The 14409-nt window shown below is 36.1% G+C and overlaps 1 protein-coding gene across 1 annotated transcript in view; it reads right to left on the minus strand.

The window, feature by feature from the left end:
• mrpl23 (mitochondrial ribosomal protein L23) overlaps nt 1-14183 on the minus strand; it is a 32144-nt gene extending 17961 nt beyond the window's left edge. Inside the window, exons 1-3 of the mRNA XM_067379921.1 lie at nt 14067-14183; nt 13443-13565; nt 5077-5159 (exon numbers count right to left, since the gene is read on the minus strand). Of these exons, the coding sequence (XP_067236022.1) occupies nt 5077-5159; nt 13443-13565; nt 14067-14083 (223 nt within the window). The 5' untranslated portion in view covers nt 14084-14183. The remainder of the gene's footprint in view (nt 1-5076; nt 5160-13442; nt 13566-14066) is intronic.
• Between the last annotated feature and the right edge of the window lie 226 nt (nt 14184-14409).

The following is a 14409-nucleotide window of genomic DNA, read 5'->3' on the forward strand; positions in this document are numbered from 1 at the left end:
GGCCCTGGATTACTTCAAACGAAATTGAAGAACGAACTGATGTGACATAATTTCGAACAAAATCAGGCCAAAACGAAGTTCATTTTGTGTTCTTTTTGGAAGTCCAAAACGGCTTGCCAAAGCGAACTTTCAGGAAAAGTTCGCTCCAGCTACAAAACGCATTCATGCCACCATTGGTCAGTGACGTTAACGTCATAGGAGGTGTGCACCGAGGCTAACCCTTCACTCGCGTGGGACACGTCTTTGATTCATTTCGTGTGATAAGAGTTCGTCGAGGTAAGATCTCCGTGGGTGAAAACATGAACACACTGGATAGCCGCTTTATAGTACAAAATTAAGTTGTGCTTGTAAAAAAAAAAGAGGCACTGACACCGTTTTTCATGTTTTATACTGTAAAGCTGCTTGATTTTAAGCAATCCATTGAATAAAGTGCTATATGAAGACGTGACGTGACTGGAGTGCTAATTTGCAGTTTGTTGTGTTTATTTTGTTACTGAGAAGAAAGTGCATGGCACATATTTACATATTCATCTAAACGTCATTCTCAGCAATGTGGGCGGCGTCAGATGTTTGTTTACAGTATATCGCTGGTCATGCATTTCGAATTTCGTTTTACCCCTAAACGAAGAACGAAAAAACTTTGTTTGAAGTATACCAGGGCCATAAGCATTTTGAACTTTCTTCGTAAGTTGAATACTGAAGGCGGTCTGGAGGAAGCTATATATTTAACTTTTATAACTTGTTAAATATGGTTATTTTTCTGACACAAACGCATCGCTTCGCTTTGCTTTGCTTCAGAAGGCCTTTATTAACCCCCTGGAGCCATATGGAGTATGTTTATAATAGTTGGATGCACATTCTTGATCTTCATACTCGTCGGTCCCGTTCAATGCCATTATAAAGTTTGGACGCGTAAAGATATTTATTAATATAACTCCGACTGTGTTTATCAGAAAGAAGAAAGTCATATACACCTAGGATGGCTTGAGTGTGAGTAAATCTTAAAGTTAATCTTCAGGAAGATTAGGAGCATAAATGAATCATTGTATCGAATCATGAATCGGATCGTGGGTCAAACCGCCAAACTGCTGAAATCACGTGACTTTGGCGCTCCAAACTGCAGATTCGACACACTGATTCATAATGCTCTGAAGCTTCCTGAAGCAGTGTTTTGAAATCGGCCATCACTAAATAAGTCGTTATTTTGTTTTTTGGCCGCACCAGAAGTATTCTCGTCGCTTTAGAATATTAATATTGAATCACTGTACTCACATGAACTGATTTAAATATGTTTTTAGTATCTTTATGGATCTTGACAGAGGAAGTGACATTGCTCCCTATGGAGGCCTCACGGAGCCATCGGATTTCAACTAAAATATCTTAATTTTTGTTCCAAAGATTAACGAAGGTGTTACGGGTGTGAAACGACATGAGGGTAAGTAATAAATGACAGAATTTTCATTTTTGGGTGAACTAACCCTTTAATCCGGGCCTGGACATATGGACAACTTTTATGCAGAATTGTTTATTTTTTTTAATTATTATTTTTGGTCATTTTTGGAGCTTGACAGGCATGGCTCACTATGAACTGTCTTTGGAATTGCATGATGGTGAATAACAATGTCAAAAGTTTAATTTTTGGGTTAACTACTCCTTTAATCATGACTGTAAAAAAAAAAAACACATGGTTGTGTAACACTTCTGGCAAACTTTGAGAAGAAATAAACAGGGCAGGGCATCCTAGGACAACCGTTGATCAGACCGCTACAGCAATGGATGGAGAGATAAGCAGCTGTGTGTGGAATCACGCAAACCACTCCTTCCTTTCCCTCTCCTTCCTTCCCTCAGTGTCTCCCACTCCGAAAGCGCAGTTCCCCAAGTTAGCCGCATGTTTATACATATAATTCAAATGCTGTCAAGTATCTCCAAAACATCTTGTCAGTATTGATCATTCTCATTGACTAACATACGTATCACCCCTATCTAGGTGACCGACCACCCCAAGCGCGCAAACCAAGAGACAAACACAGAACATTGGTGAATTATTGTATAAGGGCTTCATAAGGTTCAGACTAGTTGACAGACTAGTCACTGTTGCATTTACTCTGTCAGCTGAGTTTAGCATGTGTTGTTAAGTGAGTAGACAACAAAACAGAGTGAGCAGAAGTGCAAAAGAGTGAGGGGGTGCTCACAGGACATGCCCTTGCTTTCAAAAACAGCTGGCTGGAACACACTGGAGAAAGGAACAGAATGCAGGGGTCTTGACACTTTTTGTTTTTTATTCATCAAGCTGTCTTAAAAATGTAACGATTATGGAGCAAGACGCTAAAAAGACATGAGATGTGATGCAATTGTAAGTGTGTATTTTCAATTTAAAATGTTGCTGCTAGTGTCTCCAAATGTATTTTCATAAAACATTGCAAATTTATATACACACGCATATTATATATATAGGGCTGTCGATTTAAAACGTTAATTAGATTGATTAATCTCAGTGAAAAATAATGAGTTAATTTTTTATGCATTTAACGCACTCGCCCCGCCCCCAGACCTAAGTAGTTCATCTGACATTTCATACAGTTGTTATTTTAGACACAGTTGTCTGTTTTTGCTCAGTTTTGCCAGTGAAAATATAAAGCCAGAGCAGAACTGCTGAACCGAGCAATACACAGTGGCATTTCATTTCTGAATCCACGTTTTGAACAAATTCAATCGACCATTCATAAGAAGAACCATTTACTTCACTCCTGAATGAATCAACCGTTTGAACGAATTGAATGAATGAATGACTCAGTGACTTAATCATTAAGACATTTACCGCCACCTACTGCCAGTTTTTGTTTCTTATTTAGAATAATTTAATTAAAGGTGCCCTAGAACTTTTTTTTAAAGATGTAATATAAGTCTAAGGTGTCCCCTGAATGTGTCTGTGAAGTTTCAGCTCAAAATACCCCATAGATTTTTTTAAATTCATTTTTTTAACTGCCTATTTTGGGGCACCATTATAAATGAGCCGATTCAGGGTGTGTGGCCCTTTAAATCTGGTGCTCCACGCCCCAAGAGCTCGCTCTTGCCTTAAACAACAAAAAAATGTTCAAACAGCTAATATAACCCTCAAAATGGATCTTTACAAAGTGTTGTAATCGTGTAAGTACAGTGTTTTATTTGAATGTTTACATTTTATTCTGAATGAATTTGAGGCTGTGCTCCGTGGGTAACGGCTAATGCTACACTGTTTGAGAGATTTATAAAGAATGAAGTTGTGTTTATGAATTATACAGACTGCAAGTGTTTAAAAATGAAAATAGTGACGGCTCTTGTCTCCATGAATGCAGTAAGAAACGATGGTAACTTTAACCACATTTAACAGTACATTAGCAACATGCTAACGAAACATTTAGAAAGACAATTTACAAATATCACTAAAAATATCATGATATCATGGATCATGTCAGTTATTATTGCTCCATCTGCCATTTGTTGCTATTGTTCTTGCTTGCTTACCTAGTCTGATGATTCAGCTCTGCACAGATCCAGACGTTCTGTCCTTGTCTAATGCCTTTCATAATGTTGGGAACATGAGCTGGCATATGCAAATATTGGGGCGTACACCCTGACTGTTACGTAACAGTTGGTGTTATGTTGAGATTCGCCTGTTCTTCGGAGGTCTTTTAAACAAATAAGATTTATATAAGAAGGAGGAAACAATGGAGTTTGAGACTCACTGTATGTCATTTCCATGTACTGAACTCTTGTTATTTAACTATGCCGAGGTAAATTAAATTTTTGAATCTAGGGCACCTTTAAAAAATAATTTCAGATTTCCATATTAATTTAAAATAAATAAAACATGAAAGGTATAGTTCACCCAAAAAAAAAAAATTAAGATTCAGCAATCATTTACTCAACCTCATGGTCCAAAATTTAAATAAAATATACATTTCTGAAGCTACTTTTTGTAATGTCTATTTGATGCTTGATATATATATATATATATATATATATATAATATATATATATATATATATATATATATATAATATATATATATATATATATATATATATATACACTACCGCTCAAAAGTTTGGGATCGGTAAGATTTTTAACGTTTTTAAAAGAAGTTTTGTCTGCTCACCAAGGCTTAATTTATTTAATTAAAAATACAGTAAAAACAGTAATATTGTGAAAAAATATTTAAAATTTTCTATTTGAATATATTTTACAAAGTAATTTATTCTCGTGTTGGCAAAGCTGAATTTTCAGCATCATTACTCCAATCTTCAGTGTCACATGATCCTTCAGAAATCATTCTAATATGATGATTAGTTCCTCAATATTTATTATTATTTTCAATGTTGAAAACAGTTGTGTACTTTTTTTCAGGATTTATCTGAAATACAAAGCTTCTGTAGCATTATACACTACCGTTCAAAAGTTTGGGGTCAGTAAGAATTTTTATTTTAATTTTTTTTAAAAGAAATTAAAGAAATTAATTCTTTTATTCAGCAAGGATGCATTAAATCAATCAAAAGGGGCAGTAAAGACATTTATAATGTTACAAAAGATTAGATTTCAGATAAACACTGTTCTTTTGAACTTTCTATTCATCAAATAATCCTGAAAAAAAAAAATATTGTACACAAATATTTTGTACAACTGTAGACAATAAATGTTTTTTTAAGCAGCAAATTGACATATTAGAATGATTTCTGAAGGATCATGTGACACTGAAGACTGGAGTAGTGATGCTGAAAATTCAGCTTTGCCATCACAGGAATAAATTACTTTGTGAAATATATTCAAATAGAAAACAGTTATTTTAAATTGTAATAATATTTCACAATATTACTGTTTTTACTGTATTTTTAATTAATTAAATGCATATATGCATCTCTTTGAAAATTTTCAAAGATTTTCAAAACATCAGCAAGACGTGGTTTACTTGTAAATGTCTGCTTATATAAAGATGGAATAAACTGTGAACATCTGTCATCTGCTTTAAAAAAATATATAGCTCTGTAAATTAATAAAACATTCGTAATCAAATATAATGTCAAACAAAGATTTACTCACAGTATTGGATCCTTGTGCGTACAGCTGCAACAGGAACACTGTAGATCTTCTCTAGATAATTTCTGACATCAAACTTGGTCATTCTTGAAGAAAATTGAAATGGATAGAGGTTCAGAGTTGCCATGGAGAAAGAGAACAAAATATGAAACTCTATGGCTTTCTAAAGTTCAATTCTAGAATGCACATCATATGGAAACATTTAATACAAAGAATTCCAATCTTTTTAAGTTACAAAATTCTTGTGACCCCACAACCCCATCCTACCCCACCTCAACATCTCTGGTGACTGCAAGGTTGCGAAACTTTAAATGTTCTGTTATTAAAAGGACTGAAATGACATGAAATGCATTAAAATGTTTTAGGATCTAACAAGTGGCAAATTACGTTGCATCTCTCATGACCTCAAGGATGAGAAGCCCTAGTTTAAGTTCGAAACGTTCTGTTTTCCGAGGACTAAAATGGGCGTGAAAAGCATTTTGTGACATGTTTTCATTTCATGAACAAACAAAACAAAATCGTATCAATATGATTTCAGTTACCAAAAATCCCAACAAGAACCATTCAGAAAATATGACGCTGGAGCTAAAAGGCAGAACATACTGAACTGCTTTGAAAAACAAGGATGTTTGTCCACACGTCACTCCATGTAATAAGCACCAATTTTTTCTTTTTTTAAGGAGAGGGTTTCCAAGAAACCCAACAAACAGATGCTCCTTCGGAAAGAGTATCGTAAGCACATCTCTTAGAGTCAGCACCAGGGTATGATGCCCAGATTTCAATGAAGTGGAGTGGAGTTTTGGCCACGTAATTTATGTGAGAGAGGAGAAGTGCACAAGCGCACATTTGTCTGTGTGAAAGTAAGAGAGAGGCAGTTCCTAGAAAGCAGAGCACTTGAGCCATAGTGAGATGAATAGTTAGTAGACCCAAGTGCTCTCTGAGATCTTGGAGTGGAGAATCTGAGATCTTTTTCAATTTTGCCCCCCTGGTGACCTCCACCACACTGCCAACAGAAAGGACCTTCCCTATCTATTTCTATTGCTGTATAGGGCTAGAGCGAATTAAGGTCTGATGTTACACCCTACATCTCCTACATGAGCAGCACAGCTCAATGTGTCTGGAAAATGCAGTCTTAACACTAGGCCACATCTCTAAAACGTCTTCTTGGAAGGAAGAAAGGGTTAAACTATTGTTTGATGCGAACATTGAGCCTTGGTGCTCACATAGGAAATCCAGGTTCAAGTTAGGTGTGCAACATATTCCTGTAGCGTATTTTCCTTTTTCTTTGATAATTTCTTGTAATTGTTCTACTTCATCGATCATATAAAGCAGTTTCCCAAACTGGGGTTTGCGAAAGGAACTAAAATAATGTTTTCTGAAATAGAAAGCTTTTGTAACATTATACACTACCATTTAAATGTTTGGGGTCAATTTTTTTTTTTTTTTTTTTGAAAGAAATTATTAAGGAAAGATGCATTAAATTGATCAACAGTGAGAGTAAAGACATTTATAATGTTACAAAAGATTCTATTTCAGATAAATGCTGTTCTTTTTAACTTTCTATTCATCAAAGAATCCAGAAAAAAATTGTACACAACTATTTTCAACATGAATAATAATAATAATAATAAATATTTCATGAGCAGCATATCAGCATATTAAAATGATTTCTGAAGGATCATGTGACACTGAAGTAACGATGCTGAAAATGAAGCTTTGATCACAGGAATAAATAACTTTTTAAAATATATTCAAATAAAAAAAAATTAAAAAGTTATTTTTAAATTATAATAATATTTCACAATATTACTGTTTGTTTTAGAGCTGTTCAATGATTAATCGTGTCCAAAATAAAAGTCTGTGTTAATGTAATATGTGTGTTTTGTGTATAATTATACAGTCCCTGACAAAAGTCTTGTCGCTTGTGTACAAATTGACCTGAAGTGCCGCTGAAATATATTTGTAATCAAGATTTTTTTACAAGAAATGGCTCATTTTAATCCCAACATCTTTTGTAATAATGTTTCAGTGCAAAACAAAACTGTCAAAAAGTATTCTAATATTCACAGCTTGGTAAAGCCCATTGAGTCAATTTTTGCAAAGACATAAGTGTTGTCGCCTTGTCATATGAGCTTCACCTGTGACTAATAATTGGATCAATTAGGTCTCAGGTGTGTATAAAAAGAACCCCAGTAAACTAGACCTTCACATCAACTGCAACTAGACATCTGCAGACATGCCTAAGATTCACCCTGAGACTAAAGTTTTGATTATCAAGATGCTGAAGACCAGATCCACTGCTGATGTGGCAGACACCTTCAATGTGTCTCAGCGTCAAGTACAGAAGATAAAAAAAAGATTTGAAGAGACTGGAGACGTTTTTGACAAGCCCAGGTCAGGCAGACCCCGCAAGACAACTGCTTGAGAGGACCGTTTGTTGGCTCGAAAATCCAAGGCCAGCCCATTTTCCACTGCAACAGAGCTCCACGAGACCTGGTCACCTGAAGTCCCGGTGTCAACCAGAACAGTTTGTCGGATTCTGTCTCGAAATGGCCTCCATGGTCGAATCAGTGCCCAGAAGCCAGCACTAAACAAAGGACAATTGAAAAACCGTGTGGCATTTGCCAAGGCCCACAGCCTGCTAAAAGGATGGACGCTGGAAAAGTGGCAGAAGGTGGATTTTTCAGATGAATCTTCTGTTGAATTACACCACAGTTGCCGCAAATATTGCAGGAGACCTACTGGAGCCCGCATGGATCCCAGATTCACCCAGAAAACAGTGAAGTTTGGTGGTGGAAAAATCATGGTCTGGGGTTACATCCAGTATGGGGGTGTGCGAGAGATCTGCAGGGTGGAAGGCAACATCAACAGTCTAAAATACCAAGACATCTTAGCTACCTCTTATATTCCCAACCATAAAAGAGGCCAAATTCTGCAGCAGGATGGTGCTCCATCGCATACTTCCATCTCCACATCAAAGTTCCTCAAGGCGAAGAAGATCAAGATGCTCCAGGATTGGCCAGCCCAGTCACCAGACATGAACATCATTGAGCATATGTGGGGTAGGATGAAAGAGGAAGCATGGAAGACGAAACCTAAGAATATTGATGAACTCTGGGAGGCATGCAAGACTGCTTTCTTTGCTATTCCTGATGACTTCATCAATAAATTGTATGAATCCTTGCCAAACCGCATGGATGCAGTCCTTCAAGCTCATGGAAGATATTAAATTTGGATCTCACAGCACCACTACTTAATTTGCTGACATATTTTTGTATTTGCAGTAAATTTGTTCAATTTCTGTATAGGCGACAAAACTTTTGTCTTGCCAAAATTTGACCTCTCTGTCTTGATTAAATGATAAATCTTTTTTCAGTGAAACTAATTTATTTCAGTGCATTAAACATCATTTGGGAGGGTTTTAGCTTTTCATATGAGCTATTTCTAACACCAATTGATTAATTAAACGTCAGGTTAATAGCAGGTGTTTCTACAAAATAGATAAGCGACAAGACTTTTGTCAGGGACTGTATATATGAACATATACATGAATGTTATATATATATATATATATATATATATATATGGACTCAGAATATATATGAAAAATGGTATATTTATGTATCAAATATTTATACTTAAAAATTATAGATATGTAACTATTTATATTTATACATGCACGCATGTATTTCTTAGATACATGTATGTGTGTATTTTATATATACATAATTATACACAAAACGCACATTACGTGTAAACAGACTTTTCTTTTATTAAATCATTGAACAGCCCTAGTTTGTTTTGTATTTTTAATCAAATGAATGCAGCCTTCATGAGCGTAAGAGACTTATTTTTTTTTCTTTTAAAGACATTAAAAATCTTTGCGATCCCAAACTTTTGAATTTCTTACATATACAATCAAAATAAAAATCCCTCATATAAATACAAAATTGTGAACACAGTGACATGCCATTTAATTATAGTTTTAATAAATCACTTAAACTTTTAGTCTATTTGGATGAAGTTTATTACTTCTACTCCACAGAATCAATTAAATGAAGCACTGGGCAACAAGGTCATGACCTTCAGCAGATGTAAACAGTGTCTTGTGCCGGTGTGGCTTATCTTATAAAGATAGAGACCTCCTTGTTGTTCAATCCTCTCCTCCTACTGTGAGTTTGAGCTGCGCCCCACCCTTCACACATAAACAGTCCACGCTCATCCCTAAACATGTGCGCTCACATCGCCCATTTCAAAGGCTTTCCAAGTAGGTGACTCAGAGGTAGCGGGACAAAACACTCCAAATTTTGAGGAAATCCAAAAAAAGGGGGATCTTTTGTTAGCTGGTGACCTCTAGGTTACATTCACACCACTGGGACTATAAAGGCAGCAAGAGAGCGAACAAATAGCTTTAATGAACTAAGAAAAGATCATTATAATTAAATTATTTAAAAGAAAAAGTAAATAAAAAGATAAAAGATCAAATGTTGATGATGGATCAAATACTTAAAAGGCACATGGGATGGTAAATAAACAAGGTTAAACAAATCCTGCAAGTACAAATACTTTGTAAAGAGGCCCTCTTTCACAAAAACAAGTGCTTTGAAATTCTTTGGCTCTGATAATCACTATGCAAACCAGGTTGGTTTCAAGCAAAACAACTCCTTGCCAAAGTGGAGGGTATCTTTGAAAAGTAGAAAGTGAAGAGGGGGGTGTCTTTAATGTTTTAATGATACCTCTGTTGCTTTGTCTACTTTCATACTGTTTGCAATGGGACTGTGTCAAATGCAGCTCTAGAGGAGACAAAACAGTTCTTGATGTCCAACGAGGCAGCAGTGCTTACAAAACAAGAAAAAAAAAAAAAAAACTCTTCCTTTGATAGCACAGGCAAAGAAATGTTTAGATTCAGGTGACAAGGATGCCTGGTGCAGATTAAGACGCTTAAGATCACAAAACAGTCTGTAAAAACAAAGGAGTAAGAGCAGGTAAATAAAAAAACTTCCCTTGAGCACTTGCGCAAGTGATAACATATAGCCCAATTACAAACGTGTGTGGTTTGGAACACATACTGGCGGAATAATAACTGAGGAACAAGGCTCCACCGTCACTGCCTTAGATGTACGCCCAGAGGTTCTACAGAAAACAAAGCAGACTTTGTCCTCTTTTCTTGTGTGGATTCCGATTAGACCCATTATTAACAGTCTGACTGCCTGTTTCGTATTACACCGCAGCAATGCAATAATTACGGCTGTATTTTTAGTGACGTTTAACAAACGTCATCAATAAAGGGCACGAGATGTTGGATTTTAGGTAGGTGAAAGAGCTGTAAACAAATCTGAGAGAGTCAGGGAGCACCGAGGCATCATCGGCCATGCAACCGCACACGGAAACGTCATCCTGGGTTTTGTTACGAAATGCTGTGTTGCATCTAACCGGCCTGCAATTATAGTTAAGCATCACTTAAGATGCTTTAATTCTTTGTGATCATCATGCGCAATAAGATTCCCACTCTGCAATTTACAGTGTCAGAATGAAATACATTAGTGGGATTTGTCTGCCATCTAGTGGAACGTAATACAACTACATCACTGTCAATTCTGGAATTTTGTTACATAATATTAAAGGAGTAATGAATTGAGAAATCAAATTCTTCTTGATCTTTTGACATGTAAGAGGTAACTGTACTGTAAAAACATCCTGTAACTCCTCTAAACTTCCTAGTTAGTTCAAAAACAGCTTTCATTGAAACCAAACTTCGAAGACGACTCCTTGACGTAATAGTGCGACCGCAGAATCAAATCAACGCCTACTTCTACATCATCAGATCTGTGGCCTTGCCCACTGCCGCATTAGTGAGATGAGAGATACAGGATCACTTGACTAGAAATAACATCACCTTCAAAAAGGATCATAATGCTAGGAAAGTGCTTGTTTATTTTCAACTATGTGAATGTCTCAGTATTTGTTTGTTTGGTACATTTCACTGTGGATTCTTTCGGCGCAGGCTTTGCAGACATTTACTGCAAGATATGGATATTACTACTATATTACTAGCAATGCCAGATGTGATCAATGATTTCTGATATAATTCATGTACAGTCAGACGTTCTTTGTATCAAAATCTGTTTAAATTCGGTCAAATTCACATCGTTTCTCTTAGTAGTTTCTCTTAGAAAAATCTGTTATTTAAATTGTGATTAAATTAGAAAGTAATACAGAAAGTGATCTAAGAATGTTCCCTTTATAATCGCTTGAGCTGTCAATCAAACAGCATGAGTTTATCAGTGACTGAGTTCTGGACTTTAGGCAAAACTCGTGTTATAATGAATAGGGGTGTAACGATGCGCTCAGGTCACGATACGGTATGTATCTCGATACGGAGTACACGATACGATACGTATCACGATATTTTGAACAAAATGAAACTGAAATCCAAACAAGATTTATTAAAAAAACATTAACAAATTTCAGTAATTTTCCTTGTTATACATACAAGATCACATTTCAAGGTTTAATAAAAACCTTCTGTATTCAAATTAACAGTTATAAAGGGACAGAATAGGGCTGTCTGTCACTGAAAAAAAATGTTAAATTTAACATGAACTTAGAATTATGAATAGGGGCCGTTCACATATCGCGTCTAAAAACGCGTGGAAGGCGCGGCCGCACCGCTTCTCCTCCTTTCCAAAGCGCTTGCGCTCCCGTGGTGTCGGTCGTTGCTATGCAACCATGAACTGAGCTCTCCAAGAGGATCAGGATGTTTCTGCAAAGGATAAATGATTTCTAGCCCTTGCATTAGTTTTACTACGAGATATATTGATGGAGATAAGATATAAAAATCACCATGTACAGCTATGATCAGCTGTTCGGCTGAGCTTTTGATGTTTTGTTACGGAAAGGCCATAGCTGATCGGTTGATTCTTGTCACACGACCTGCAATGCGCTTGCAGTTGAGAATTGCATGCGTGTTGATCCCATTATGAGCGCGCCTGCCGCGCGGCTACATTTGAAAATAATAACTGACTTGCACGTGGAAAAGACGCAATATATGAACGGCCCCACAGAACTTCTTAAAGCAAAGCATCGCAAGCGTCTTTTGCTTTTCTGTGAGCACAGCTGTTGCTGTGCACTGCGGTGAAAGAAAGCCACGACTTTTCTCACGCGACCATGCAAGAGACTGACATGAGAAACGTTTAAACCTGCTTGCAAGATTCAATGTGTGCCCGAAACACTTAACGTTACTGAACTAGAGAGCTGATTGAGACACACCATCTACGATAAATCGTTACACCCCTAATACTTATAGTAATTTAAAAATGTGGTAGCATTGGATCTGGACAGGAAGGATAACTCTGGGAGTTGGAAAGGGTGTGTCGCGATTCTGCCTTCTCACATCGCGATACAGGTTCGTGGACCTGTGTATCGCGATTTCGGTTTCATATCGCATATCGTTACAGCCCTAATAATGAATGAATGACGCTGTCTACACTCTTATTTACCTCATGTTTGAACTGTTATTCATGATGAAAGCATTCATGAGAGTGCAGAAATTGAGCTGCAGTGATGACCAAGGTGAAAAAAACTACATTTCTATAATATACTTAAAGTGCTCTATTTTCGTGCACCAATTTTGTACTTAATATACTCAAAATTCTTCTTTAGTACTACTTAAGATCAAAATATATTTAGCTACCACTTGTATCACACTATGGGTTCAAATGTACTATAAGTGGTAGCTAAATATATTTTTTTTAAATACAGAGATAGTATATTAAAAGCACATTTTAGTTCATATTTCATGCTGTCTCAAAATAGCACAGCGGGGTATACTTTGATGTTCTTAAGATGATCTTATTAAGAAGTACTAAAGAAGAATTTTTAGTCTTAAGTACAAAATTAGTGCACGAAAATAGAGCACTTTAAGTATATTATAGAAATTTACTTTTTTTTTCACCTGGGGAGATCACAGCATTCATGAGTCTGTCATCGGGATACATGCTCATCACTGCAACCTTTCATGTCACTGGAGTAGGTCTAAATATATATTCCACATGTAATAATTTCATATGCAAAGATGTTAGCCAATCACAGCAGTGGGTGTTTACATTGAAGTCTCACAGCAGACACGCCCCAAACAGAGCGTTTAAATGAAATGGCTAAAATCAGTGGAGAAAATGGCCATTTATTTCTCAATTTTGACCATTTTTTATGTAAAAATCATACTAGCATTATAAGTGCACCTCAGGAAACACTATAAAATAATAACATTTAAAAAGAAGTTCGTGATCCCTTTAATGCATCAACTAGGCTAATTAAAAACACAACAGGGACATTTGGTTTTATTGAAGTAAATGACATGAAATACTTACTCCATAGGAATGCGAAACTGTACTGTATCAGGTGGCTGTTCTTTGCCTGGTCTGACCAGGGTCAGGTTGAAGGTGGGTCGGAATATTCTCAGCTGTGGGTTACCCAGCTGGTATAAAGGGTATCTGAAGAAATGACAGAAGAGGAATTACACAAATTACATGAAATTATATATATCACTTTTGGAAATGGTACAATGTTACCATGGTTCTAATTGATTGCCGTATTCATATACCAAAGTATTTACATGGTACTCAAGCATGAGGACACTAGAACACTATTATATTACACTATATACTACTATTAGTATCATGGTACCATGTCTTAAGTTGTTTTGTTTTTTTTAACTAGTATTACCCAGATATTGTGTTCAAAATTCGTATACTGTGTCCAAAATATTCTGTCATTACCCTGTTATTATGTCCAAAAACATGATATTGTCATGGCACCACGTTCACAAGCATAGTAATACCATGGTACACGCCACAAAACCTGGTAATACCATGGCACCATGGAAGTGCTCTCTAAATCTACACAGGTAACGTACACATTATGTAATTTTACTGTTTTTTATACATAAAACATCAGTTTAGATGTACACCACAAGATAAAATAAACACACTTACAATATTCGTTTCGCCATGTCCTGTAAATGGTCTAAACGTCTACAAACACATGTGCTGTTTTGATTTTATTTTCATGTGCTCAATGTCCTCGAGCACTGCTGTGCTGTGAAGACTGCGATGACAAGAGTCTAAAAAATGTTCAAAATAAAAGCCCTGTTATTTTAAACACCGTTTCAATGCTCTCGTTTATAGATTGGACAATGCTGGTAAATAAACAATTGTGGAGTATTGTAATAGATAATAGAGGATCAAATAAATACATGTTAAATATCTACTTCAAACTATGGATTGTGGGTATGAAAATGAGGACAAAAGTCAGAGTAGTTTTAAAATAAATGTCCAC

Source organism: Chanodichthys erythropterus, chromosome 24 (assembly GCF_024489055.1).
Source record: "Chanodichthys erythropterus isolate Z2021 chromosome 24, ASM2448905v1, whole genome shotgun sequence".
In the NCBI taxonomy this organism is placed as follows: Eukaryota; Metazoa; Chordata; class Actinopteri; order Cypriniformes; family Xenocyprididae; genus Chanodichthys; species Chanodichthys erythropterus.